Source organism: Pseudochaenichthys georgianus, unplaced genomic scaffold (assembly GCF_902827115.2).
Source record: "Pseudochaenichthys georgianus unplaced genomic scaffold, fPseGeo1.2 scaffold_1983_arrow_ctg1, whole genome shotgun sequence".
Taxonomy (NCBI): Eukaryota; Metazoa; Chordata; class Actinopteri; order Perciformes; family Channichthyidae; genus Pseudochaenichthys; species Pseudochaenichthys georgianus.
Window position 1 is genome coordinate 1 of NW_027262698.1, and position 24597 is coordinate 24597.

The 24597-nt window shown below is 47.1% G+C and overlaps 1 protein-coding gene, 5 non-coding genes and 1 pseudogene across 6 annotated transcripts; 6 read left to right on the top strand and 1 right to left on the bottom strand.

The window, feature by feature from the left end:
- Nucleotides 1-4358: 4358 nt before the first annotated feature.
- On the top strand, nucleotides 4359-4430 carry trnad-guc (transfer RNA aspartic acid (anticodon GUC)). Its single transcript has one exon. It is a non-coding gene; the product is annotated as a tRNA-Asp (tRNA).
- Nucleotides 4431-5214: 784 nt separating this feature from the next.
- Nucleotides 5215-5330, top strand: LOC117441779 (U5 spliceosomal RNA). Its single transcript, XR_004551428.1, has one exon. It is a non-coding gene; the product is annotated as a U5 spliceosomal RNA (small nuclear RNA).
- Nucleotides 5331-6663: 1333 nt separating this feature from the next.
- Nucleotides 6664-8127, bottom strand: LOC117441777 (E3 SUMO-protein ligase ZBED1-like; the record flags this gene model as incomplete). The annotated part of the gene is made up of 2 exons (XM_034077793.1): nucleotides 6939-8127; nucleotides 6664-6823 (listed from the first exon to the last, which is right to left on the bottom strand). Coding segments are annotated over exons 1-2 (1349 nt in total), but the record flags the coding sequence as incomplete, so codon positions are not given.
- Nucleotides 8128-9084: 957 nt separating this feature from the next.
- Nucleotides 9085-9257, top strand: LOC117441782 (U2 spliceosomal RNA; annotated as a pseudogene).
- A 12462-nt stretch (nucleotides 9258-21719) lies between these two features.
- Nucleotides 21720-21904, top strand: LOC117441781 (U2 spliceosomal RNA). The gene has a single exon (XR_004551430.1). It is a non-coding gene; the product is annotated as a U2 spliceosomal RNA (small nuclear RNA).
- A 264-nt stretch (nucleotides 21905-22168) lies between these two features.
- On the top strand, nucleotides 22169-22285 carry LOC117441783 (U5 spliceosomal RNA). Its single transcript, XR_004551431.1, has one exon. It is a non-coding gene; the product is annotated as a U5 spliceosomal RNA (small nuclear RNA).
- Nucleotides 22286-22433: 148 nt separating this feature from the next.
- Nucleotides 22434-22624, top strand: LOC117441780 (U2 spliceosomal RNA). The gene has a single exon (XR_004551429.1). It is a non-coding gene; the product is annotated as a U2 spliceosomal RNA (small nuclear RNA).
- The last annotated feature ends 1973 nt before the right edge of the window (nucleotides 22625-24597 follow it).

Sequence of the window (24597 nt, forward strand, 5' to 3'; positions counted from 1 at the left end):
TGTAACGTAGTATTCCTACACTCTAGTACTTCTACTCAAGAACAAGAGTACTAAAGCTAACGTTAGCCGGAAAGGTTTTTCAGTTCGCTTCATGCTGAAAATGAAATAGGACCCCACGGTTTGATGATTGATAGGTGTGGGCTGTCTTCCATTTTTCACACACAGGACAGTGGGGGATATCCACCCATCGACAAATGTAAAGTAATTCACACAGCCTTTTTCCTCTGTGAGGAGCAGCAGGTTCAGCTTCATTTAAATATGTCGTGTAGTAATACTGTCGATGGATTTATTTTTCATCTCAAGAGAGAATGTGTATTTTATGTTAGTATTTCAAAAAAAAAAAAAAATCCCCCCAGACAGCGCCGCTGCGGGGTTGGGTTTTCAGCATGTCAATTTTGTCACACAAATGTGCCTTTATTTTCATACAGTTCCATTTGGATTGAGACAGGGAAATAATCCAAACCTCATGCGTGGCGTTTTCACCGTCAAGGGGGCGATATAGCCATCTGTATGTCAAATATGTCTTATATGTCTTAAATGACATGATGAATTGGAAATGGGGGACCCTGATGTAAACAAGACGAAAGTCTTTCTCTGGTCTGCATCCCCTTGACAATTGTATTTTTTGAGCTGTACTGTACCCAATATACAAGCTGTTAATAAACTTTTCAATCAATCAATCAATATGTAATTACATTTCAAATACTGATTTGAGCCCCACCACTGTATGAGTTAGCCCTACCATAGATTACCCAAAAAAAAAAAATACTCAGGAGCTGATAAGTCAATTAATTGCTTATCATGACAGGCACACAATAAAACAGTGGAAACAAACATGTGTTTGACTTTCATTAGTGAATGAAACTGGGTGCCCTTTTATAGTCTGTGTCCAATATTGTGCATTTATATATATATTATATACATATCCTACATATATGCTAAGGTCCCGCTACTGACACGATAGCAGTCATTTCGTGCGCATGTGTGTAATTAAACCCATGATATCGAAATCTCAATCCAGCCAGGTACCCAGAGTTGGCAACCTTGCCCATGCCCCAAATAATATTTGTATTGCAGATCTACATGAATCACACAAACGACCTAGTTTGGATTCAAAAGGTGACAAGTTTGCATACCTGCTTGTCATCCATTTCATTACAGAGCTGGGAAAATGGTGTATTGATTAGATTCTGATCCGTGCAAGTCCTATTTTAACTGACTTTAGTTTCTAATATTAATGATAATTTGATTTCATCCCATAAGTAATTATTTAAATTAACTCAACATTTCACATGATGGATTAGTGTTCCACATTTCCCCACTAATTTCTTTTATGATTGAGCCACTGGTAAAGAGAGACATTGATGATCCTGTGTTCCGTTTGTTGTCTATGGCTTCGGACGGCTTCACTAAAAGTCACCCAGCTCTGTCCTACTACAGACAGGTTGTGTGCAGTCACAGAGATGCTATGGCTGCGCTACATGACATTAATGGTCTGGTCCGAGAATGGACACCATGTCCTGCTCCCAGAGAGAATGACATTCCTCAAACTGAACTTTACAGCCATGTACTGTCTCACATGGGTCTGCTCCCCCCACCGAGCCATGAACTGAAAGCTTGACGTCTGCTCTGAACACTTGGAAGCCTCCCTGTCACACCAGCTCCAAACCCTTGGGTCAGTCAGATGAGTCAAACGGCTTCACTTGGGCACAGGGGTCAGAAATATGATTCTCGTTACCACAGAGTGGGTTTGTTTGTTTTTTAAGGCTATCCATACTGCTATGCAGAGGATGCCTGCAGGTTGGCAAGCTGTGAAAAGCCCCTACCATTTTTAGTATAGGCCTGTTGTCAGGGGCCTGTTACTGTCTACTACATATATTCACATTATATAGACCATGAGGCTGCACGGAGCTTAGGCTAAAAATACAACCATTCTGTTCTGCTCTAAAGATTCAATTTATAGATTCTATATCAAAATAGTTTGTTCTTATTGTTTCCAATGATAACGTCACCTTAAGTGGAGGAATGCAAACCTGTTTTCAAATGTAAGGTTTTGAATTTGTTTGACATTTCTCAGTAAAGACACCCTCAGACGCCCACTATCATTCATGCTATGCCTTCAGTGGTGACTCAGATGTTAAGGGGGTTGAAGCTGTTCCTCCCAAATCAGAGATGCTTTGTTTTTGTTTGTTTGTTTTTTTTTCAACAAAGGTGTGCATTTCCTGCATAATATATGGTTCTCACAATTGTTTTTGTTAGTTGCGCACAGCTGATACTGAGTTTTCTCGAGTGATGGATTATGACCTCTACCATGCTTACATGGACTCGTATGTTTTATTTCATATCTAACTGAAGTAAGAGACAATAGAGAGAGCTGTGGAGGAGAGAATAGAAAGAGAGAATAGAGAGAGAGAATAGAGAGAGATGTGGAAGAAATAATAGAGAGATGAGGATAAGAGAGGGATAGGAAAGAGAGAAGAGTTATTTGCAAGTTGCGTGCTGATAATGAGTTTTCTCGATGAATAGCTTATAGACGATACCATGTTTAAATAGACTCCTACATTGTTATTACATTATGTGACATATGTAAGAAAAGGGAGGGGAGAGTCAATTATATTTGAGTAATTGATCTCATATTGAAACATTCATTTCTCAAACCTATGTTTATGGAAGAGGAAATGTACTTCTGATAAACTAATCTTTTATCAAACGGTAAATGGTAAATTAATATAATATTTAGAATAATTGAGAACGGGTTATATCCACAGGGACTAGCTCACATTTAACTTAAAATAACATTTCTCTGCTTTGGACTGATGAGTATATGATTCTTGCATGTTAAATGACTAACACAAACCTTACATGTATGCATGTGCATGTGTCAGGAAGGCTCCCAAATAATTCTGAGGGGCCTATCGTATTTTTGTAATTGAATGATAATGTGCTAATCCATTACTTTGAGTTGTCTGCACTCAGGAAAACATCCCTATCAAGTGTTAACCCAATCACTAGGACAGCTCTGAAGGTCAAGGGTCAGAGAGAGAGGGTCACACCCTCTGGCTGCAGAGAGCACCCCCAGCCACGGGCAAGGAGGCACGAGGTCTTTCGAGATGAGAGGATTCTAATCTTCAACTTTCTGATGGGATGGGATGCTTCTTCATCTTTCTGCTCGGGGGGGGGGGCCAAACAGACAACTCTGCAGGACGAGCGATGGCTTCAGAGGCTCCATGGTTCTTGGAAGGGCAGATTTCTTCCTAACCTCTCCCATCACGGGGGTGGCATCTGGATGTGCCACTTGGAATAGGCTCTGCTCTCAAGCAGATAGCAGAAGGAATGCAGGCAGATGAGCCTCTGGTTCACTGGGAGATCATAAAGTGCTCACTGAATGAGCCACAAAAAGCAGAGCAATTGGGGGGTTTGAAATATGGTGCTCTGGGGAAGAAGAGTTTTGAGCCAATCAGCACCTCAGTGCTAATCTACAGTATCGGGATGCCTTCACACACCAGACATTCTGTGTCATAAAGAGAGGAGGAGAACGAGTCAGGAGGACATGTTCTTCGAGCTCTTGTACAAAGATAACATTTGAATTGAATGACCAGATGATTACAGATGTACAATTAATGATTGTTTTTATATTTCCGATGAATAGATATGTGTTACATAGTGGTGACAAATATATTTTGTCAGATCAGATTACACTTTCACACTAGACAAATATATTTTGTCAGATCAGATTACACTTTCACACTAAATAAAATAAATTAATTGATATTTTCAGATTGATAATGTATTGAACAATAAGATATTTCTAATATTACAATGTTACTATCCTTAATCATTACCAGGTAAAATGTACAACGAGGAAACCAGATTACCAGGTTCCCAATCCAGGTGCTACTGCATGCTACATTTAGATAGAAAAACAAATGTTCTATCCACTCCACTTAAATACTCAGCAGGTGATGTAGATTTTTCAAAAAGGCCTTAAATCACTCCATTTAAATGAACTAAAACTAATTATGCTGAGGCACCGAGCATGGGCCCGGTTTTGAGCCAGGGATCTTTCGCGTGTGAGGCGAATGTGATGACCACTACACTACAGAAACTGCTGAAAAGCTAAGTACACATTTGCACGTAGATGCAACATTGATATTTAATTGAAAACCTTCAAAACGACGGATCCCTTGTTGATTTCTGAGACTCTGAGAGATTTTACACTGGATCCAGTCACGGCTGCAGTGTCATTGACTTTCGTGATAGCAACTGTATACTGGACCCAAATGCTATCCTGGATATGACCTGTAACCCCTCGAAGAACGCCACCTAGGGTTGACATACTAGGAATGCTGCTAGAGCGTTCCTCGTTAGTATAGTGGACAGTATCTCTGCTTGTCACGCAGAAGACCGGGGTTCGATTCCCCGACGGGGAGAATTTTCAATAACAGCCGGCCTTTATTCACCAAAGGAGGCAAGCATCAATCAACTCATGAACGAGGATGCCACCAAGAGGCCCTTGTAAACACTTTCAGATAAGCGCTTACCTGAACCATGGCAACTGAACTTTCGTACGGTCATCATTATAACAATCATGACAGAGCTACCAAGTGCATGCTGAATTGAAGTACCCTAAGCATGAACCCTGAAATTCTACACCAGTGTACTACATATAGCGGGGAACATTTGCTGTGAATATCAGTTGCGTCACTCAAATGCTTGATTTTATATCAATATTATTCCAATGAAAAGCTAATTTGTCCAAAAGTGCTACTAATTCATATATTTTGATAACAACGTCTAATCGGTTCGGGCTCAATGGCTTTTCCCCACCTCTAATTATTCCGCATCCAGTGGTACCCTCGTTGAATCTCTAGGACTTCAGGGGGCATAGCTAGGGCAGTCAGACGCCAATGGCAGTAATGTTTGCTGTAGCAGAGTCCAAGTGGTGTAGGTATTATACTTTATTTTCAGACAACAAAGAACTGTCTATTACATTGGCCGGGAATCTGACCCGGGTCTCCCACGTGGCAGGTGAGAATTCTACCACTGAACCACCAATGCTGAATTATAAAGCCACCATAGGGCAGTTGAGGCGAAAAGTTCAGCCAACAAAGACTGTTTTTCAAGCAACCACGCTTCTATAGCCAAATGGGCCACCGCGAGGGCTTGGACTGGGACAACTATGGTGGTGTCTGTTCTCGAGGACGGCCTCCACAATAACTCTGGTTTCTCTTCAAAGCGTATAAGTCTTTCGCCTTTTACTAAAGACTTCCGTGGAGAGGAACACCTACGAGTTCAACCTATTTTTGGTAGGCTTGGCCATTTGGCTGAGTTTGTGAAAGACAAGAGCAGTCATTAGTACCTATGCGATCCAAGCTACCCAGCGCCTATGTTACGCCAGGTCATAGTGATGGCAAAATGAAGCTTTGAATGAAGCTTCGAACCACTTGGACAATTGTGTCGGAAATAGGTTCATTTCTCGAAGCTTCAGTTACAGCGACCTCTCCTGGCGAAGTGCAAGGTTGCAGTGGGTTTAACGTATCTTTGCCTGAAAAATATTCGATGCACACACACACTAAGACTGAATATCATGTTCTATTTGCAATTAAAGATTGATAATTGTGTGTATTGGGTTATTGAGAAGAGACTAGAGAGTGCTGGACCTTTTTTTGGGCTGAGAGGGCCTTTTATCAGTCATTAAAGTATTAAAGTTGAAAAGCAATGATTAAAAGTTTAACTATTCCGGGCTTTGAACCAGCTGCGCGGAGGACATCGCCGCACCCTGGCCGCCGGCTCTACCCACTGGGCTATCTATTCCTTAGACCATTGAAATATTTTTATATTACTCATTTTCTTTCTGTTCACAGCTTCTCCACATTTCGAAGTGTTTCACGAGCCATAACGACCTATCTTTCTTCCTGGCTTGCTCTATAATGATCCAATTCAAATGCAATGCCAACAACAACTCAACAGCAACAACAACCCACACATTGCGCATTGTTTAGAGCGGTTATAAAGTGTTGAAGCGCTCAAATTTGAAACTGTGTCAACCTGTCACCTGTCAGAATCGAGACGAGGCAGTGCATTGCATCGCGTGAATGGACCGTGAACCAGTCAAGTGATTCATTCAGGAAATGAAGCAGTTGCTGCCTGGACCGTCACATGTCACGTGATTTGAAGCAGTCGAACCACTTGGACAATTGTGTCGGAAATAGGTATAAATAAATATAAATATGTATATATATATATATATAGAACTATAAATATATACGTGTATATATATATAGAACTATAAATAAATATGTATATATATAGAACTATAAATAAATATGTATATAAATATATAAATAAACTGTATGTATCATGAATATCATTTACAAATAAAGATGGATGAATGCGTGTATTGTGTTATTGAGGAGAGGGTTCTGGGAAAATATGGCATAGATTATGGTGTGCTTGTGTAACTTTGGCAGGGGGTGTTCATGTGGGATGGGGAACACTCAAAGATTTTTATTCAGGAACATTATTTTTTCAACAGTTTTTGGATTGAGTCGATTTCTTTTCTTGCTCACAATTTCCCCACATTTTGAAAACACTCTCTCAGATGGAACCGATGATGCTGGCATGCATAAAAATTGTTTCGCCAGTTTGAACAGATTGGGATACACATTTTGATGGTCCACCCAGTATGCCAGTGGGTCTTTCGATCTTTCCAGCGGTGGATCAGTCATGTACCGCTGCACCTCCACTGTAGCATCTGCTGTGGCATTCCTTGCTGTCCTCGCTTCAGAAGCATCTCTGTCCAGAGTTTCCCAAAGGTTAAGACCTGAAAGACAAACATGACTGTAATCACCAGTACTGAAAGGTTTCAATGTGTATATATTGTTTTACTTATACTTATTTTGTCCTGCATTTTATCAATGAACTATTTATAACGTTACCTGTGGATGATGGATTGTCAACACTTGCTGGTGCCGGTTGAGCTGATGTGGAGGGCTGTTCTTCTGTAGGTGTGTCAGGTTGTGCGTTCTTCCTCAGTTGTGTGCAAAACGCTGCCAGTCGTTTAACAGATGCCGCTGCCTGGACTTGATTGTAGAATCCAATCGTTTTGAATCTAGGATCCAGCAGTGTTGACAGGGTCAATGCAGTTTGGCTCTCGGTGGTGTCAAACTTGTTTTGCATATTTGACACCATGTTCTGTCCCAGTAGTTTTGCTATGTCGTGGCTTGTTTTTCCAATTGTGTCGTACAAGTATAGCATTAACATTTTCGTCATTGGGATGATCTTGGATCCTGAGACTCTCTTCTCCTCGGAGAGTTCCACTGTTGCCTGGAAAAAGGGGGAGAGCAATTGCAGGCATGCATCTGCTGTTTCATAGTCTTCAGAGGACAGAGGTCTCACATCTGTTTTCAGCATCGCAAGAGCTGCCCCCACTGACTGCCTCTCTTTGAAAAGGCATTGTAGCATTAGGTAGGTGCTGTTCCAGCGGGTGTCCACTTCCTGAATGAGCTTCAGCACAGGGCGATTCATCTGCTCCTGCACTTCTCTGAGCTTCTCTTTTGCTGTTGTGCTGGTTTTAAAGAACGTGACTACTTTTCTAGCCCTTGTGCGTAGGTCTTGTAGGCCAGGAGTTGCATCCAGAGATTTCTTCACCACTAAATTAAGTGAATGAGCAAAGCAAAGTGCATGTCTTAGATTTAAACTTCTGACAGAGGCAACCATATTTGCTCCTGCATCCGTCACAATTGAGGTCACTTTGCCTTCAGTGCCCCATTCCTCCATGAGAGACCTCATTGCAGCAGTGATGTTAACCGCTGTATGAGCTTCAGGGAAAGGCAGCACTCCCAGAAGCACTGTGGCCAGCTTTGCAGAGTCATCCACATAATGGCAGGTCACGGCTAGATATGCGTCCATATTAATGGAGGTCCACATATCAGCAGTCAGGCTCACAGCCTCTACCCTCTGCATGACAGCCTTGGCCTTCGTCTTCTCCTCCTCATAGCGCTTGACCACCATCTCCTTTAGAACCCGTCTGGATGGAAGAGTGTATCTAGGATCAAGCAAGGCCACAAGCTCCTTGAAGCCACAGTCATCCACGATGGAAAAAGGCTGCGAGTCTTTCACCACCATATTCACAAGAGCTCCATCCAGCTCTTGCTTCCGGTCCACTAAGACAAAGAAATAAAGACAAAGAATAAAAACAAAACCCAAAAAAGCAAATAAGGATTTATGTGAAATTGCACTCAAAAGAAGCAGACTTCTGAGTTATGGAATACAGTCATAGCATATTGTGTTAGTGTTACTAGTTAATAATAATATAATACATACCATGTATGTTCACCTGGTTCACAGCAGCTCCATGTTTGGCAGTGAAGTGCCTAATCATGGAGGAAGTATTCCCATGATACTTCAGTTCAGTTGAACACACCAAGCACTGGACCTGTAGAGAAAGGCATTTGTAAATAAAAATGCAATTTCAGTCTATAAAGCCATAGCCTAATGGCTACATTGATCATATACATAATTGTACTTTAATGCTACTTAATATAGATTTGAGATAAACCATAGCTATAATAGTGATCCCACATCTCAGAACGACCTCTCTTCCTGGCTGGCTCCATAATGATCCAAACGCAATACTAACAACTCCACAGCAACAAGGCAAACTACGACGACAATCCCACAGATTGCCAAATTGTGCATTTTTTTGAGCGGTTATAAAGTGTCACTTACTAAGTGACGCTCAAATTCAAACAGTTTCAACCAGTCAGAATCGAGACGAGGCAGTGCATTGAATCACCTGATTGGACGGCGAACCAGTGAGTTGATTCATTCAGGAAATGAAGCAGTTGCTGGTTCGGACGTCACATGTCACGTGACTTGAAGCAGTTGCTGCTTCGGACGTCACATGTCACGTGATTTGAAGCAAGCTTCGAAGCACTGCTTCTATGGAATAGGAAGTCCAGGGTTGAAGCTCCGTTCGAAGCTTCAGTGTCAAACTGCCATCACTACCAGGTCAAAAGAGCCGCACCAAGACCTGCAGCGACTGCGCAATGAGTCTGTCTCCCGCAGCAAACTTTAAGGGTCATCGCTTCTCGGCCTTTTGGCTAAGATCAAGTGTAGTATCTGTTCTTATCATTTTTTCCAGGAAGGACATTTCGAATCGTGAGGAGAAAGGAGCGATGGCCGGGAGGGCCGATGATGGTCAGCCGATCCCAAGAGTCGGGCTGAGATTCACACTGCGTTTTCAGGCAGTTGTTGCGGCGGAAGATGTCGTGTCGAGGACATGGTTCTGCAGGAAAGTCATCATGGAGCAGCTAAATCTGAAGGTCGATGCCATCTACTGCCTACAATGGAACCAGCAGGAGAAGGCTTTTGACGTCACCCTAAAGGACGAGCAAGTATACACGAAAGTATCTAAGGACTGTGTTGCTGCTGCTATGCTAAAGCCGCTAGCCTGCTACAAGGTTTTAAATTTGGACAGACCAAATTTCAGGACAATCACGGTCCACATGTTTAATCCCTTTGTGACTGACAAAGCGCTGGCTGATTTTTTGAGGCTGTATGGGGAAGTGCTAACTGCAGCAAGGCATGTCAAGGACACCATGGGGATCTGGACAGGTCGAAGGCAGTTCCAGGTGCGTCTTAAATCTGATCCAGAGAGTTTTGACGGCCTCAAGCACCCGCCTGCCTCCTTCAGCCTTGGAGCAGATCGAGGGTACCTATTCTACCCGCGCCAGCCAGCTTTCTGCAGGCGATGCAGACAATCAGGCCATGTGGATGGAGGGTGCAGCGGCGCCAGCTGCCGGTTTTGTGGCCAAAGAGGACATGAGGCCAAAGACTGTACAGTGCCAAAGGCCTGCCATGGCTGTGGTGGGATCGACCATCTATACCGAAGCTGTCCCGAGCGCAGGAGGACGTTTGCGGAGGTAGCCGGGGCCAAAAACCGGAAGGAAACGGAGTTCGAGGACCTTCTGGAAGGGCTTATTCAGTGCCAGAAGGCTATGTTTTCAGAGAGCACGGGGGGGACCGTGACAGTGGAGCAGGGACCAGGAGGCGGCTCGGGGGCTGACAGCGTGGACAAAGGCCCTGTGGGGAATACAGACTCAACTGTAGCAGCCGAGGTGGGTGTCAAGACAGGGGCACGTAAAATAGCGGAGGCTTTCGGAACAGAGGCTTCAGCAGACAATGGGGACTGCTCGCAGATCGGAGACAACAAAAGGTCAAAGACTGAGGGAACGAGGAGGAAGTTGCAGGCCAAAGAGGTGGTGGCGGCGGTGGGTGAAGGAGATGGGCTGCAGAAGAGGGAGGGACCAGTGAAGGACAGTGACCAGGGGAGGGTCAAAGTGGACGAAGGCCATGGTTTGGGTGAAGGGATGAAGGAGGAGGACCCAGGGGTTGTAGGGGCTTTGCTCCCATCAGGGTTGCCACTGGTCCGGGAGCTAACTGCTGAACCACTGCTGCAACCGCCTCCTTTGGGGGATGACACACAAGGAGGCACGGTGTGTCCCTCCACCTCTTCAAGTATGCTTCCCGTGTTATGGGCTGACCAGATGGACAGTGACGACCCATATGCATCGTGAACATTGAGTGGGTAATCTTTACGTTGCTAAGGCTTAACATTACATCCTCATGACAAGTTATTTTGATGTTCTCACTTTGAATGTGAGAGGAATGAGGAACACTGTTAAAAGAAGGACTGTTTTTGATTTTGTAGGCACTTTGCATGTAGCCATAGTTTTTTTGCAAGAGGTCCATCTGAGAGACATGGGGGATGTGGGAATGTTTTCAAGGGAGTGGACGAAAGGGGACTCAATTTGGAGTGTAGGGGGGGTTCACTCTACGGGGGTTGGGATTTTGTTTTGTTATAAGGAAATAAGGGTGGAGGATGTTTTTGTTATTGACCAGGGCAGGGCAATAGGGGCAGACATCGTATGGGGAACAAGGAAGCTGCGGGTCATTGTGGTATATGGACCACAGGCGCCAGCAGAGCGGACTAATCTGTTTACATCAGTGGAGCCTTTTCTTGTTACCAATAGACAGGTAATTATAGGGGGGGATTTTAACGTTGAGCTGGGGAGGGGAGGGGATGCCAGCGACCAGTATATTTCACAACTCATGTAAGGCAAATGTCAGCCTTATGAACGGAGGTACCGTGGGACTTGCCCTTCCCATGTACGGGAGTCCGCTCAATGGAAATGCGATGTCAAGTTCCGATGTCAAGTTCCTGTCAGCGGCTAGACATATGTTACCAGTGTTTACCAGTGTTGCCAGGGGCATGATAACATCCTCCACTGGAGGTTGGGTGGTGCTGCTGTGAATAAGGCCGACTATGGGTGCCGATGGGCGGACGGTAAAGCACCGCAAAGTAGACCCCCTTTAAGTGTAGCCAGGGGCACGAGCAAAATCCTCCATGGAGGTTGGGTGGTGCTGCTGTGAATAAGGCCGACTATGGGTGCCGATGGGCGGACGGTAAAGCACCGCAAAGTAGACCCCCTTTAAGTGTAGCCAGGGGCACGAGCAAAATCCTCCATGGAGGTTGGGTGCTGCTGCTGTGAATAAGGCCGACTATGGGTGCCGATGGGCGGACGGTAAAGCACCGCAAAGTAGACCCCCTTTAAGTGTAGCCAGGGGCACGAGCAAAATCCTCCATGGAGGTTGGGTGCTGCTGCTGTGAATAAGGCCGACTATGGGTGCCGATGGGCGGACGGTAAAGCACCGCAAAGTAGACCCCCTTTAAGTGTAGCCAGGGTCACCCTGCATGCGTCGTCAAATGTGATTGAAATGGACAGATTCCTGTACATTTCAATCACTTTTAATGGGAGTCGTCAGTATATGGAGCTTAACCCATAATTCCCGGACGTTCCAGGCCGAATTTGGAAGCTCATATGCGGCCTGCCATGCGCCTCCACCCGTGGAAAGCAAAAAAAATTCTCGAAAAACGGCTAAGTGCCAACGGGGGAGGGGGTCAAGTCTTCGGCGCTTCGGAACGAAGCCCCGGAGACTTTTGCACTCCCCCGTTGCAATTTACAACGGAGAGGGGAAACGAGAGCTCCCCTCCTCCGTCCAAAAAATGCATTCATCTTTTCCAAGCTACCATCTGCACGAAATCGGAAACCCGGTTTTTGAGAGCACTTAGAAAAAAACGAGCTATTTTCACATGATGGGGAAATCATGGAGGAATGTATCCGCCTCATGAGCACTTTGGATCGGATGAAATTGTTGCCTGGAGGACCCCCAATCATGGTTCTCACAAAACTTTAAGTTTTCAAACTGGTGTCTGGAGGAATGCAAGGGGAGTTGTCAGGGGACTCTACCCGCCTCAAGAGGCACTATTTTGGGATACATTTTATCCATTTTCACCCCTTTTTATGGTTCTTCCAAAAAGTTAACTTAGACTTTTTCCGACTCTGGAGAAAGGTAGGGGGAGTTGTCAGGGGACTCTACCTGCCTTTTGGAACACTATTTTCGGATACAATTTATCCATTTTCACCCTTTTCTCTGGTTCTTCCAAAAGTTGACTTGTACTTTTTCCCACCCTGGAGAAAGGTATGGGGAGTTGTCAGGGGACTCTACCTGCCTTTTGGAACACTATTTTCGGATACAATTTATCCATTTTCACCCTTTTCTCTGGTTCTTCCAAAAGTTGACTTGTACTTTTTCCCACCCTGGAGAAAGGTATGGGGAGTTGTCAGGGGACTCTACCTGCCTTTTGGAACACTATTTTCGGATACAATTTATCCATTTTCACCCTTTTCTCTGGTTCTTCCAAAAGTTGACTTGTACTTTTTCCCACCCTGGAGAAAGGTATGGGGAGTTGTCAGGGGACTCTACCTGCCTTTTGGAACACTATTTGCGGATACAATTTATCCATTTTCACCCTTTTCTCTGGTTCTTCCAAAAGTTGACTTGTACTTTTTCCCACCCTGGAGAAAGGTATGGGGAGTTGTCAGGGGACTCTACCCGCCTTATGGAACACTATTTTGGGGTACTTTTTTCCCATTTCACCCCTTTTTTCTGGTTCTCTGGTTGTGGCGGCCTCGCCCTGGCCGTGCAACCTCTGGGTACCTGACTCCCCTGCCTCCTCCGGGGGGGCAGTTGAGAGGGGTTCAATGCCTCCCCGGAGGATACTGTTATCCCGGCAACCCGCCAGCAGATGAAAAGACCCACCCCTCCGCCTCTCCACCTCTTCTGAGGGACGAGGGAACCGCGCGGGGGTCTGCTGGAGGCTACTGCCGGGTGCTCCGTCCTGCGCCTCACCGGGACCCTGACTCCAGCGCGGTGTGGCGGCCTCGCCCTGGCCGTCCACCGTGCGCCCTCTGGGTCGTACCCGAAACTGTCGGGTATCCTTTGGGAGAATCAGACTCTGGAGGAACGTGAGGGGAGATTACAGGGATCTCTGCCCGCCTAACGAGTGCCTAAATGGGACACCGCACCATGATGCAAATGAAAACAAACACTGATTTGAAAATAAGCTGAGTGCGTCTTTCGTGAGTCTTTTCACGCTTCCTTCTTTTTTACCCACGATTCTGGTGACATTTCCCGGTACCGAAATGCTCAAGAATACAGGTCGGATGGCGGTCCGTTGTCCGATCTGCAATAGCTCCTACCGTGCCCTGAGCAAGCACCTACAGAGGAACCATGGTGTGCGTAACTTGGATGAAAGAAAAATTCTGCTGTTGTTGGCCAACGGACGGACCAACATTAGGCTCCATCCCTGTACCATTCTGGGATGCGAGTACCACGGCACAAGGCTGGATCGCCACTTGGCCAGAGACCATGTTGAGCTGGCCCGGGAGGAACTACATGTGGTTCAAAATCAAATGAAAATGACAGTGGCCAAGAAGGAGCTTTATGAACTCCGAATGACAAACCCCACCATATAAATGATTACCGCTTGGGCTGTTGACACGGTGGCAGACGACGATATACTGTCACAACCTCCACCCTTGTCCCCGGTGAATGAATGTGACTACCCGGACTGCAAAGAATGGAGGCTGGAGGCTAACGCAGTGAGGGCTCAGCGGGACATATATGCTGCTGAGGTGAAATCCCTGCGCTGCAAGTTGCAGCAGAGGATAAAGGACAAGCGACAGAGGATGGATCAGCGGGCCGGGGACATGCCCGCGTTCGATGGGGAGGAACGAGAGCGGGTCATTCTGAAGAAACGACCCCGACCAGAGTCGACACCAACGAGGCTGTCCAAGTCGAAAGGTCTCTCCTGCAGCAAGTCTCCCATTCCTGCCTGCAGCACGTCTCCCATTTCCGTCTGCAGCACGTCTCCCATTCCCGCCTGCAGCAAGTCCCCCACTGGCTCTCACACCCATTCATCCAGCTCCTCAGAGCCTGCATCCATCCATACCGAGGCCTCGTCAACCTCCCCTCCCATAAATTCCCCCTGGTTCCGGGGCAGGGGCCGGGGAAATATAATGCGGGACATAACATTCCCACGGATCATGGGTAAGTGTTTTGGCTATGTGACACATGCAGTTTCTGTAACACATCATGTGTTGTCATTAAAGTACTGTTTATATTTCACAGAGGAGTATCTGCAAGGATACCGGGAGCATTATGCAGGTATCGACCCACCAGTGAAGCTCCAGGAAAACACAGTCTCCAAACTAAGCAGAGTGAAGTCGTTCCTCAGTTTCATGGCACACGGTTTCAATCGCCTGTCTGACTGGCTCTTTTTGAGGGATCTCAAGAGGATACGCGGGTGGTCCCGGAGCCTGATGAAGTCAAGCCTTCAGGTCACGACCTCCGACTTCTACATCAAGAATATATCACACTTTCTCAAGTACATGGCCGACACACCGTGCAAGGGGAGCAGGCTCAGCCAAACCGACATGATTTTAATCAAACGGGAAGTAGTTGCCATCCTGAAGTCCCTGAAGAGAAAAGTACTTATCCACCAGATGCAAGTGAAGCGTGACAAGATGGAAGGTCTGCCGAGCCACAACGACCTAATGACATGCTTGACTTTGACCACCACTCGCATCCCTCAGCTCCTGGATGTGATGGCCAGCAATCCGACTACCGCGACCCGGACACTGCTCTATGGGTATATGACTCTTCATTGGAGCTGCATTTATGGCCACCGTCCGGGGGTCTACTCCAACATGACCAACGCCGAGGTCCGAAAGGCGGATACAACTGGCACTGCCTTCGGCTACCTGGTTCATGTGAGTGCTATTAATCAATGTATTTATTCTGGCAGTTATATGCATGATTGACATTGTATTGACACTCTTTATCTCTGTCATAACAGGTAAGTAACCACAAGACGGCCAACGCGTTCGGGGAGGCGCAGCTGTACCTCACCGCAGAAGAATTTGGATGGATGAAGAGGTGGCTGGAAATTAAGGGTACGCTGACCTGCACCCAGAGCCGTTACTTTCTGTACACAGAGGGGAAGAACCCGTTCAGGAAGCTTGCCTACTCCCTGAGGTTGGCATGGGCTGATGTGGGGCTCCGCAGTCCCATTAACTTCACCGACCTCCGCACAGTCCACGCCGATAATGCGAAGAGGTTTCAAGACAAAGGCAACCGCCAAAGAGTGAGTGATTTCATGTGTCACAACACTGCAACTGCGGACAAATTTTACGCGAATAATCCTTCTTTGAAGGAGGCTGCGGACATTCGGTTGCTCTTCACAGAGTCACTGCAAGCAGCGGCGGCGGCATCGACAGCAGCAGCAGCGGGAAATGAAGACACTTTTGCGGGTATTGACATCGACAGTGACAACTCTGGAGAGGAGCACAGCCCGGCTCCCTACCAAGACTCCCTACCAAGACATGTCCCGAAGAGGGACCAGTCACTGGCCGAACACAACCCCTCAGACATGGGTGAAGAGAGGGTGCCATACTCTGCCCCAACTTCACCCACTGTTGCCAGTGATCAACTTGTAAATATGCAGTGTGTTGTTGTAATCAGTCCCCTTGTAAATACGTTATATCCTGTTTGAATGTATTTATTACTGTCAATATTACTGTAAATAAAGTTTGTTAAAATTACTAAGTCTTCTGTTTTTAAATCCCACTATGGGTTTTCTTCCTTTAAGATCCCCAGGGGCACGATATTCTGGTTCTGGTGGTAGCATGTAGGTGTTTAGTCCGAGTGAGGAGTGCTCAAGTGTGGGATGATTTGTAAGGTAGAAGAGGGTAAAAAAAGTTAAAGTGTGAACCTCCAGCAGGGCAGGTGGTGCTGTGAAGAAGGCCGACTATGGGTGCCGATGGGCGGACGGCAAAGCACCGCAAAGTAGACCCCCTTTAAGTGTAGCCAGGGGCACGAGCAAAATCCTCCATGGAGGTTGGGTGCTGCTGCTGTGAAGAAGGCCGACTATGGGTGCCGATGGGCGGACGGCAAAGCACCGCAAAGTAGACCCCCTTTAAGTGTAGCCAGGGGCACGAGCAAAATCCTCCATGGAGGTTGGGTGCTGCTGCTGTGAAGAAGGCCGACTATGGGTGCCGATGGGCGGACGGCAAAGCACCGCAAAGTAGACCCCCTTTAAGTGTAGCCAGGGGCACGAGCAAAATCCTCCATGGAGGTTGGGTGCTGCTGCTGTGAAGAAGGCCGACTATGGGTGCCGATGGGCGGACGGCAAAGCACCGCAAAGTAGACCCCCTTTAAGTGTAGCCAGGAGCACGAGCAAAATCCTCCATGGAGGTTGGGTGCTGCTGCTGTGAAGAAGGCCGACTATGGGTGCCGATGGGCGGACGGCAAAGCACCGCAAAGTAGACCCCCTTTAAGTGTAGCCAGTGGCACGAGCAAAATCCTCCATGGAGGTTGGGTGCTGCTGCTGTGAAGAAGGCCGACTATGGGTGCCGATGGGCGGACGGCAAAGCACCGCAAAGTAGACCCCCTTTAAGTGTAGCCAGGGGCACGAGCAAAATCCTCCATGGAGGTTGGGTGCTGCTGCTGTGAAGAAGGCCGACTATGGGTGCCGATGGGCGGACGGCAAAGCACCGCAAAGTAGACCCCCTTTAAGTGTAGCCAGGGGCACGAGCAAAATCCTCCATGGAGGTTGGGTGCTGCTGCTGTGAAGAAGGCCGACTATGGGTGCCGATGGGCGGACGGCAAAGCACCGCAAAGTAGACCCCCTTTAAGTGTAGCCAGGGGCACGAGATTCTTGAGGGTGTGATCATCTTGGTTTAGTCCGTGGGGGAGTGCTTAAGTTTGGGGGCCCGGGGACCCAAGGTGCTCGAGGTTCTGGAGGTACATGGGAGGGATCCTGGAGCTCCTCAGTCCGTGTTTTGGGGGTCTTGGAGCGGCCCCGAAGAGGTGCCTTTGTCGGTGTACCTAATGGGTAAGAAAGCCAGTCTACACAGGTCGTGAAATGTGATTGAAATGTACAGAGTGCTGTACATTTCAATCACTTTGAATGGGAGTCGTGAGGTGTGGATGAAATGGCCATATCTCCCTTAAATTCACAGCAAAGTTACCCATCTTTCACACACTAATTCATGGGTAACAGAGCCATGTGCACCATGCATTTAAAGTAATGTTAGCCAGCTTTCAGACACTAATTCCTGGGGAAGAAAGTCACCCTGGACGGGTCATCAAATGTGATTGAAATGGACAGATTCCTGTACATTTCAATCACTTTTAATGGGAGTCGTGAGGTGTGGATGAAATGGCCATATCTTCCTTAAATTCACATCAAACTCACCCAGCTTTCACACACTATTTCATGGGTAATAAAGCCATGTGCACACTGTATTTAAAGTAATGTTAGCCAGCTTTCAGACACTAATTCCTGGGGAAGAAAGTCACCCTGGACGGGTCATCAAATGTGATTGAAATGGACAGATTCCTGTACATTTCAATCACTTTTAATGGGAGTCGTGAGGTGTGGATGAAATGGCCATATCTTCCTTAAATTCACATCAAAGTCACCCAGCTTTCACACACTATTTCATGGGTAATAAAGCCATGTGCACACTGTATTTAAAGTAATGTTAGCCAGCTTTCAGACACTAATTCCTGGGGAAGAAAGTCACCCTGGACGGGTCATCAAATGTGATTGAAATGGACAGATTCCTGTACATTTCAATCACTTTTAATGGGAGTCGTGAGGTGTGGATGAAATGGCCATATCTTCCTTAAATTCACATCAAAGTCACCCAGCTTTCACACACTATTTCATGGGTAATAAAGCCATGTGCACACTGTATTTAAAGTAATGTTAGCCAGCTTTCAGACACTAATTCCTGGGGAAGAAAGTCACCCTGGACGGGTCATCAAATGTGATTGAAATGGACAGATTCCTGTACATTTCAATCACTTTTAATGGGAGTCGTGAGGTGTGGATGAAATGGCCATATCTTCCTTAAATTCACATCAAACTCACCCAGCTTTCACACACTATTTCATGGGTAATAAAGCCATGTGCACACTGTATTTAAAGTAATGTTAGCCAGCTTTCAGACACTAATTCCTGGGGAAGAAAGTCACCCTGGACGGGTCATCAAATGTGATTGAAATAGACAGATTCCTGTACATTTCAATCACTTTTAATGGGAGTCGGTGTGGATGGCCTGTTGAATCCGATTTTGAGCACTCTTTTCCCCGCATAAACTAGTTTAAATCACCGTTAAACACTTATTCTGTTGATGTCTATATAACCGACTTCCCGCTATGCATTAAGTCGGTTATATGGACCCTGTACACTAGGCATACCGCGGCCGGTAGTAAATGTCCAACCATTGTACCCTCTGGTCCCTAGGGTATGGTTAGATGTGGGTTGGTAGATGGGGGTAAGGGGGTCGAGCCACACATAGACAGCCCAACGTGGCGTAACTCAAGAGGCGTGGCAAAACGTTTGGACTATTTGTTTTTTTCCAGGTCATTAAACCTGATCACAGGTAAGACCATCCCTGTTTTCTTTTCTGACCACGATGGCCTGCTGTTTCGAGTAGATTTGGATGCACAAACGTTTGGGCCTGGTTACTGGCGCCTAAATGTCAGTGTTTTGGAGGAAAAGCTTTTCAACCAACAGTTCCCTTTGTTTTTTAAGGGAGTGTTGGGCCTCAAACCGCTGTGTCAGGGGATACTAGAGTGGTGGGAGGTAGCCAAGGACAGAATTAAGACCTTCTGCTTAGGTTATTGCAAAAGGAAGGCAAGACAGTCAAAGAGGGAGGTGTCTCATCTGCAGCGACTCCTAGAGCGTGAGTACGCAAAGGGGAACTGTGGTTCCACTATAAATCAAGATGTATGCGATTCTTTGAAGGCAAGGCTCAGACATGTCGCTGAAGGCAAGGCCCGGGCTTTCCTGGCGAGATCACGGTCAGAGTTCATTGAGCAGTCAGAAACATGTTCTGCTGCTTTTTTCAGCTCGGTACGGGGAAAAAAATCAAGGCAGGTGGTGACAGGGTTTAGGGACAGTCAGGGTATTGTTGTGACCGAAGAGGGCCAGGTGGTGAGGGTTGCCACAGATCATTTCAGGGACAGTTTCAAGGAGAAAGATGTGGGAAGAGGGGATGATTTCCTGGAACTGCTTGAGCGCCAGGTTCCAGGGGACATAGTGCAGGCTTTAGAGCTCCCGCTAACGGTTAGCGAATTGGAGGGTGCGCTTAACAGAATGAACAAGGGTAAGGTGCCAGGAATCGATGGCTTACCTGTAGAATTGTATGCAAAGTTCTGGAGCATACTAGGGCCAGTATTGTTGGAGGTTCTGACAGAGGTGCTGCAGGCAGGAGAAATGAGCGGGTCTTTAGCCACCGGGGTGATCTCCCTCCTGTATAAGAAGGGAGATCGCACTGAAATAGGCAACTGGCGACCTTTGACCATGCTATGTGTGGACTATAAACTTCTGGCAAAAGTACTCACTGATAGGCTAGGCGAAGCAATGCCCCATTTGGTTCATGTTGACCAGACATGTGCAGTGCCAGGGCGTTCAACAAGATGGAACCTGCAGCTCCTAAGGGATGCGATAGCTTGGGCAGAGGACAGAAACCTGCCACTCATGCTGGTTGCTCTTGACCAAACCAAGGCTTTCGACAGGGTGCAGTGGAATTTTATGTTCAGCATATTGGAGAGGCTAGGGTTTGGTAAAGTCTTTATAAGGTGGTTGCGCACATTATACATGGACGTGGGGAGCAGGGTAGTAGTGAACGGATACCTAGGCGATGTTTTCCGGTTACAATCAGGTGTGAGACAAGGGTGCCCTCTCTCACCACTGCTCTATGTGCTCTATATGGAGCCTTTGGCTGCAGCCATCAGGGCCGACACAGGGGTCGGAGGGTTTCTAGTGCCTGGCAGTGGAGGTTTACGGGTGAAACTGTCCCAGTATGCAGATGACACCACTTTGCTGCTGGATAGGGATGAGTGCCTTATTCGTTCGCTGCAAATCATGGAGGACTTCGGCAGGGCATCCGGTTCCAAGCTTAATTGTGCAAAGTCCTCTGTGAAGTTTTTTGGGAAATGGAGGGAAAGGATGGATGTGCCAGGGGGTCTTGCTTGCTGCCCAGGGCCTATACAAGTTCTGGGGGTCAGGTTTGAGTCTACTAAAAGTGCTACCCTGAGTTGGGCAAGACGGCTTGAGGTCGTAGAGAGGAAAGTGTCACTCTGGAAGAGTAGGCAGTTGACCTTCATAGGGAAGGTATTAGTGCTGAAGGTAGATATATTGCCATCCCTTGTATATCTCGCATACATATATCCGTTACCGGTCAGCATGAGGAGGCCTCTCATGCGCCTCTTGTTTGGCTTCATATGGGGTGGGAGATATGAGTATGTGGCAAGAGGCCGCATGCTGGCTGGGGTCGAAGCAGGGGGGAGAGATGTACCACATTTAACTCTGAAGATGGACTGCATCTTTGTTTCAACCTTATGTAGGGAAGTATCAGGCCCAGTAGTACATCCTTCTGGTTTTTTTATCCGCCTTTTCTTTTCTTATCAAGCAAGAGAGCTTATGGCCTGGAGCAATTTGGGGCCCAGGGCGGAACAGCAGCCATGGCACTACCGCCATGCAGCAAAGTGGCTTCGGGCTCACCCGGAGGCTGCCGGGCCAGAGGTAAAACTCAATCACAGAACCCTATATCAAGAAGCCAGAGAGAAAATCAATGTTGGTCCTGTTATTGGAATACCATCCAAAGTGTGGAGGAGGATCCAGCCGAAGGGACTGGACAATAGGCTGAAGGACCTTAACTGGCTGTGCCTGCTCAGGTGCCTGCCAGTGCGGGAAATCATGTACCGTCATGGATTGGCAAGGTCTCCGGTGTGCCCTAGGCCAGATTGTAAGGATGAAGAGACCATCAGACATGTCATGTGGGACTGTACATTCGCACAGGGAGCATGGAGAAGAGTAGAAGGGTGGTTAGGACAGAGTTTTCCTGGGTTTAAAATGACATGGGATGGGATTGAAAGGGGCTCGGGTCCTGGTAAATGTTGGGCAAGTTTCCCCGTTTGGCTAGTGGTAAGCCTGCTCAAGAGACATCTTTGGCTGGCTCGGCAGGATATTGCAAAGAACAAATGCTGCAGCAGCATAAGGGGGATAATAGGAAAAGTAAGGGCAGATATGAAGGGGAGAATGGAGAGGGACATTCTGAAATGGGGACAACACGCCGCTTTGGAAAGATGGAAGGGAGGTTTAGGGCTGGTGGGGTGAAGACCAGATCACCTAACTGTATTTGCATGTATGAAAAGTAAAAGTGTTATATGTGTTGTATTTAATGTCAATTGTTTACTTGTTTGTAAATTGTGTATATGAATGAAGTAAATTGAAGATTTGTTATAATAAAAAAAAAAAAAAAAAAAATCTGTTCTTATCAGTTTAATATCTGATACGTCCCCTATACGGGGACTATATATTAAATGGATTTTTAACACTGGGAGCTGAAAGAGGGGCTTGCCCCGTTCACTCCACGCATCGACCCGGTATTGCAGCGCCTCCGGGAACGGTGCACCCATCTCCTGCCTTGTGGAAAAACAAACAAAGACGCATCTCGAAACCAAAACAGATGGTTTCAATTGACGGCAGAAACTTCAGCACATCAGCAGCGGATCTTTTTTGGACTCAATGCCAAAGAAGCCACAGGTGAGAGCCACGAACCATGCTAGCGCAGCTGGGGGAAAGGGTGTGGCCTGGGATGTGGAAAAGCCAAGTGAGGGCCACCGCGAGGGCTTGGACTGGGACAACTATGGTGGTGTCTGTTCTCGAGGACGGCCTCCACAATAACTCTGGTTTCTCTTCAAAGCGTATAAGTCTTTCGCCTTTTACTAAAGACTTCCGTGGAGAGGAACACCTACGAGTTCAACCTATTTTTGGTAGGCTTGGCCATTTGGCTGAGCATTCTGAGTTTGTGAAAGACAAGAGCAGTCATTAGCACCTGGGCGATCCAAGCTACCCAGCGCCTTTGTTACGCCAGGTCAAAAGAGCCGCACCAAGACCTGCGGCGACTGCGCAACGAGTCCATCTCCCGCAGCAAACTTTAAGGGTCATCGTTTCTCGGCCTTTTGGCTAAGATCAAGTGTAGTATCTGTTCTTATCAGTTTAATATCTGATACGTCCCCTATACGGGGACTATATATTAAATGGATTTTTAGCACTGGAAGCTGAAAGAGGGGCTTGCCCCATTCACTCCACGCATCGACCCGTTATTGCAGCGCCTCCGGGAACGGTGCACCCATCTCCTGCCTTGCGGAAAAACAAACAAAGACGCATCTCGAAACCAAAACAGATGGTTTCAATTGAGGGCAGAAACTTCAGCACATCAGCAGCGGATCTTTTTTGGACTCAATGCCAAAGACGCTAAATATGACAATATTGAACTTGCTTGGCTCTGGAGTGTGGCACGCTGAGAGGCTCAATGCAAGGGACAGAGATATTTCGAGCCCAAAGGAAGGACACGTTCTTGGGAGGACATTGGCACCAGAAAGTCTCTCCTGGAGCAAAGAAGCCGCCACACATGCAAGCTGTAGCCAGGTTGTCTTTGACCTTTTTTCAACACTATAATGAGGGGAGAGCGCGAACGCAGTCCCCCACTACCACAAATTATGCAGTCGAGATTCCCACATTTGGGGAATTTGCAGCGGTCAAGTGTAGTATCTGTTCTTATCAGTGATCGCTTCTCGGCCTTTTTGCTTAGACAGCGATCACCTCCCCTTGGATGGAAAACTTTTGCCTGTTGTGGCTCTGGTTCTTTGTCTACATCTGGGAGGACATTGTTCTGTATTTGTTTGGCATCATTGAGTTGTTGTTTTGTGTTTGATTTCTTGCAGATTCGTGACTGGCCTCGCTGGTGCGTTGGTCGCGCACCTTGTCCTCTGGCCCCAGCGGCTGAACCAAGAAGGGACCCTGGACAAACCAACCTGGAACATACCAACCTGGAACATCGGCCGCACACCTCATCGCCTGTGGCCAACAGCTGAACTAGGGAGGGGTGAGTACCCCTTTTTACTTGCGGTGCCTCTAACATGTCGGCCTACCATGCCGGCATGCAGAGGCACCATAGTGTGAGGTTCACCTTTGTGGAGAAATATGGGAAGCAGCTGGCGCTGTCCAGACTGGACTTCTCCAGAAACCTCATACAGAAGGCTTTAAACTTCACACCTGATGACTTAAACTGCATCCTCACCCTGCCTTTCAACAAAGGCTTTGACGTTAGCTTCCGTACATCAATTGCCTTTAGAGAATTTTGGATACAATTTGAAAGTGTGAAAGCCCAGTTTTTTGCTTTTAATGTTGAGAAACTGACTGACAATGCCTTGAAAGTAGTCATTGTCTGGATGTTCAATGAGACAGAAACTGCAGAAGACAGCCATTTTTGGCTGGGTAGATACTGCACAGTAAAAGGCATAGCTTCAAAAGTGAGAGATGAGGACGGCATTTGGAACTGTGCCTGGCGTGTCCCCATTCAACAATGGCAAGACCCCCAGGGCTATCAAGGCCTTAAACAACTGCCATCAATGATAGTTTTGGGGAACAACAGGGGATACATCCACTATCAGGGACAGCCCAAACTCTGCCGCAAGTGTGGAGAGCATGGGCACCTAGCGGAAGCATGTCAGCAGATGGTTTGTCGGAAATGTAGACAGATTGGGCATACCTTTGAGGAGTGTACAAATGGCAGGAAGTGTAACCTTTGTGGAGAATCCAACCACCTCTTCAGAGATTGCCCTCAGTCTTTTGCCAACAAGCTTAAAGCTGTAAGAGTAGATAGACAAAATGGCAGACGAGAGGAAACATGTGAAATGTTGATTGGAGAGGCGGAGACAGACACTTCGAATCCCCCTCCAAATCCTGTTACTGGAAAAAGAGGACCAGGTGAGGAGGGGCAAGGGGAGGGAACTGTGGATCCCCCGCCAATGGAGAGTGGAGAGGGTGTAGTGCAGGAAGTGGGCGGAGCTAACCCCACAAATGAAAAGGAACCTGACACTCACCTGCAGAGCGTTAGCAACAATCCCCCCCCCCCCAATATGCAGCAATCCATGAGGCCTTTAGCAGAACTGCTATCAGAGTTGTCATCTGATCCTCCCATGGGGGATGGGGAGGGACCGGTGGATAACCAGCCAACAGAAAGGGGAGACGGTACAATGCAGGAAGGGGGCAGAGATACCCCTGAAAAGGAAACTGACACTCACCCACAGAGCGACAGCAATGAT